This window comes from Schistocerca piceifrons, chromosome 6, assembly GCF_021461385.2.
Source record: "Schistocerca piceifrons isolate TAMUIC-IGC-003096 chromosome 6, iqSchPice1.1, whole genome shotgun sequence".
Classification (NCBI taxonomy): Eukaryota; Metazoa; Arthropoda; class Insecta; order Orthoptera; family Acrididae; genus Schistocerca; species Schistocerca piceifrons.
The window spans coordinates 540,755,697-540,759,279 of record NC_060143.1 but is presented as its reverse complement, the minus strand read 5'-3'; the positions used below and the strand labels follow the sequence as shown (position 1 = coordinate 540,759,279).

The 3,583-nt window shown below is 45.1% G+C and overlaps 1 protein-coding gene across 1 annotated transcript; it reads right to left on the bottom strand.

The window, feature by feature from the left end:
* Positions 1–393: 393 nt before the first annotated feature.
* LOC124803447 lies at positions 394–1,953 on the bottom strand. The gene has a single exon (XM_047264633.1). The coding sequence runs from the start codon at positions 1,951–1,953 to the stop codon at positions 748–750; it is 1,206 nt and encodes a 401-aa protein (XP_047120589.1). The 3' UTR covers positions 394–747.
* Positions 1,954–3,583: the final 1,630 nt, after the last annotated feature.

Here is a 3,583-nt window from a genome sequence, read left to right as displayed (position 1 = left end):
TGAAGTTACAGAGCAGTTCTCTTTTAAAGAAGATGGTTAAACAACTCTTGAACTGGTCACTTATGTTTTACTGGATATTACATTAGCTTACAACTAAGAGGTAAAGGAGACAAGGTTTCTGATTCTGAGAAATATATTTGCTATAACCATTTCAAATATAAATTTATTGTGTCTGCACCAGACAGATTTATTTTCACGTTGATCAGTTACTGGGACAGAAAACTCAGACAAAACATGTATAGTCCAGTCGTCGAATACAAGGAAGTAGATACTTCCGCAGCATTATCCACATTGAGTCTATCAAGTAAGCACAAAAGCAGTCTTAAACAACTACACAGTGCATCCGAAATCGACAGGAGTTCAGAGTGTAAAAATCTGTCCCTCATGTCATGGAACCATGCTGACGCAAACAGTGGAACCCATTGTGGAGTGGGGTCTGTCTGCAGTCGTGACGTGACATGTATGCAGGTAGTTTTCAACGAGCTGTCTGAAGCTGTTCAAGCTGTAACACACTCATAGTACACCTTGGGTGACATGTGCTACAATCAAGAACATTCAAGAGCGTCTTTCATATTAAGTTGGGTAACTTACGTTTCTCCTCTTTCTTAACGAAATGAGCGTAGTGGAGGCAATGGACAAATTGGGGGGGCAAATCTAGATGGCGAAAATCGTCCATCCTGAGTGAGTTGCTTATGACACGCAACAGGGAGACTACAGCAGGCCTCTCTTTTCAAATTCTGGCAGCATTTATTTTATAGCCTGCATATACTGAGCGCTCGCGAAGGTGTTTCTGTTGGCAGCACTGTCACTTTCGTTCAGAGACGCTTCCACATCGAATCTAGTTTCGTCTTGAGTGCGCACGATTGGCAGTACCGCTACCGCCGAGTAAACAGCGTACAGTGCTTGCGCCTCGAAGTCCGCCAGTAGCTCCTCAAAGGATATCTGTTTGTCCGTACTGATACCAATATCGTTCATCACCTCGATTAAATGGCTGTGGTACTCCTTCAGAAGGTCTGTTAAATGATTGGCGTACACTTCTTCCGTAAGGCTTGTGTGAGTAAAATATTGCAAGTCAATCGAAGGTGAACTGTAGGAAGACAACTGGAAATCGAGAAGGACCACGTCTTGGACGACTCCTGCAGCGTATCTGAACATGATGTTGTTGACCCATGTATCTGCGTGGGTTAGCACACGAAACTTTCCCTTCCGCTGCGTCAAGTCAGCTAGCCGTGGAAATATGCTTTCTGCGAGAGTTCGTATCCTCGGCGCATACTTTGAGAACGATCCGTCTAACGTGTCCAACTGATCCGCAAGTAACCTGCAGCCCTGTTTCAAGAAGGTCTCCAGTTGCTGCGCCGTAGGTTCGTGCAACAACTTGAAGACCAGGTAGTTGTCCAGAGCCGATGGGTCCTGATCGAACAGCTTGACGGAGGCTGCATGGAACTCAGCCAGTTTCCTGACAACGAGTTTGGAGTGCGCCAAATCGAGTCCGCTGCACCTCTTCGCCAGCGAGAACCCTCTGGCCTTCAAGTCCTCGAGAACCAGATAGCTGACCGGCTGCTTCCCAGAGGCGAAACGCTTGGCAGACAGCTGCGTGTATTTACCGGGTGCCGCCTTCTCCAGGATTTGTGACATCGCGGGAATGGTCTCGCAGAACATGCGAGTCTCGTGCTCGAAGGCTTGTATCTCCTGCACCAACTTCTGCATCACCTCTCCCGTCGGGAGGCACTTGATGATCAGCGACAGGGAGCTGCCATAGGGACTGGCGTTGCGCTCCAGCTCGACGGTCATGCGGTAGACGTCGCTGAGGTAGTTGTCGCCTATAGCCGTCGCCCTCTGCACAGTGACCGAGGTGACGTTCAAGTCTCTGGACGCGTCGCTCTCCTTCAGCGAAGTCTCTGCGAACTGCTTGTCCAGCCAAGCAGGCAGCACGGTGGTGGCTTCCGCGGTCATCACCTGCAGTGCAACAGAAATGAAAGGGTCGGTCTAGAGACGATTGAGACGAATTGTCTTGAATGGTAAATAAATCATAATCTTGTAGCTAATAAATTATGCAGAATCTTAATTCGAAAGCACACTCATAGCAGCGACAATAAATACAAAGTTTCCTATTTTCTTAAATTTCGATTCCCCACGAGCAATCAGGATCACAGAGACTAAAACCACTCTTCATGTGGGACCGATTACCTGTTTGGTCCCCTCCTCCCCCCCCCCCCCCCCACTAACCAACCAACAACCCTTGATGCAAAAGCTTTAGATGTTTAATAAAATTTTTAGTGACTTAAAACAGATTTAAAAATCCTGTTTTTAAAAGTACAAGATTTTCGTTAAGATACACCACTAAATTTCACATTGTCAAGCAGAACGATGCGCTCTACGTGAGATACACTGACAGAGAATGTAACACAAAAAAATAATTAATGTAGAGTAGTGAAATTGTGGAATGTCTCTGTATAGGTAGCGTATTTAAGTGATTAACACTGCAAGAGCAACCTGGAAGAGCAGCTGAACGAAATGGACAGTGTCTTGAAAGGAGGATATAAGATGAATATCAACAAAAGCAAAACGAGGATAATGGAATGTAGTCGAATTAATTCGGGCGATGCTGCGGGAATTAGATTAGGAAATGAAACGCTTAAAGTAGTAAATGAGTTTTGCTATTTGGGGAGCAAAATAACTGATGATGGTCGAAATCGAGAGGATATACAATGTAGACTGGCAATGGCAAGGAAAGCGTTTCTGAAGAAGAGAAATTTGTTATCATCGAGTATAGATTTAAATGTCAGTAAGTCGTTTCCGAAAGTATTTGTATGGAGTATAGCGATGTATGGAAGTGGAACTTGGACGATAAATAGTTTGGACAAGAAGAGAATAGAAGCTTTCGAAATGTGGTGCTACAGAAGAATGCTGAAGATTAGATAGGTATATCACATAACTAATGAGGTGGTATTGAATAGAATTGGAGAGAAGAGACATTTGTGGCACAACTTGACTAGAAGATGGGATCGGTTGGTAGGATTTATTCTGAGGCATCAAGGGATCACAAATTTAGCATTTGAGGGCAGCGTGGAGGGTAAAAATCGTAGAGGGAGACCAAGAGATGAATACACTAATCATATTCAGATATATGTAGGTTACAGTAGGTACTGGGAGATGAAGAAGCTTGCACAGGGTAGAGTAGCATGGAGAGCTGAATCAAACCAGTCTCTGGACTGAAGACCACAACAACAACAACACTGCAAGTTCACAGCATAAAATAAACCACTGAAAATGTAAATTAGTGACACATTAATAGCCGGTGTAACAGCCTGAATGATAAACGGAGGGGTACAGACGCTGGACGTCTGTTTTTGGGACGGAGTTCCATGCTTGTTGCACTTCGTCTGCTAGTACTGGGACTGTTAACGCTGATATGTGAATCACGCTGGTGGAGTTGTCGTCCGATGTTGTCCTCTACGTGCTCGACTGGAGACAGATCTGATGTTCCAGCAGGCTAAGCGACCATCTCGACACTCTGTAGAGCATGCTGGGTTACAACAGCGGTATGTGGGAGAGCGTTATCCTGTTGGAAAACACTACCTGA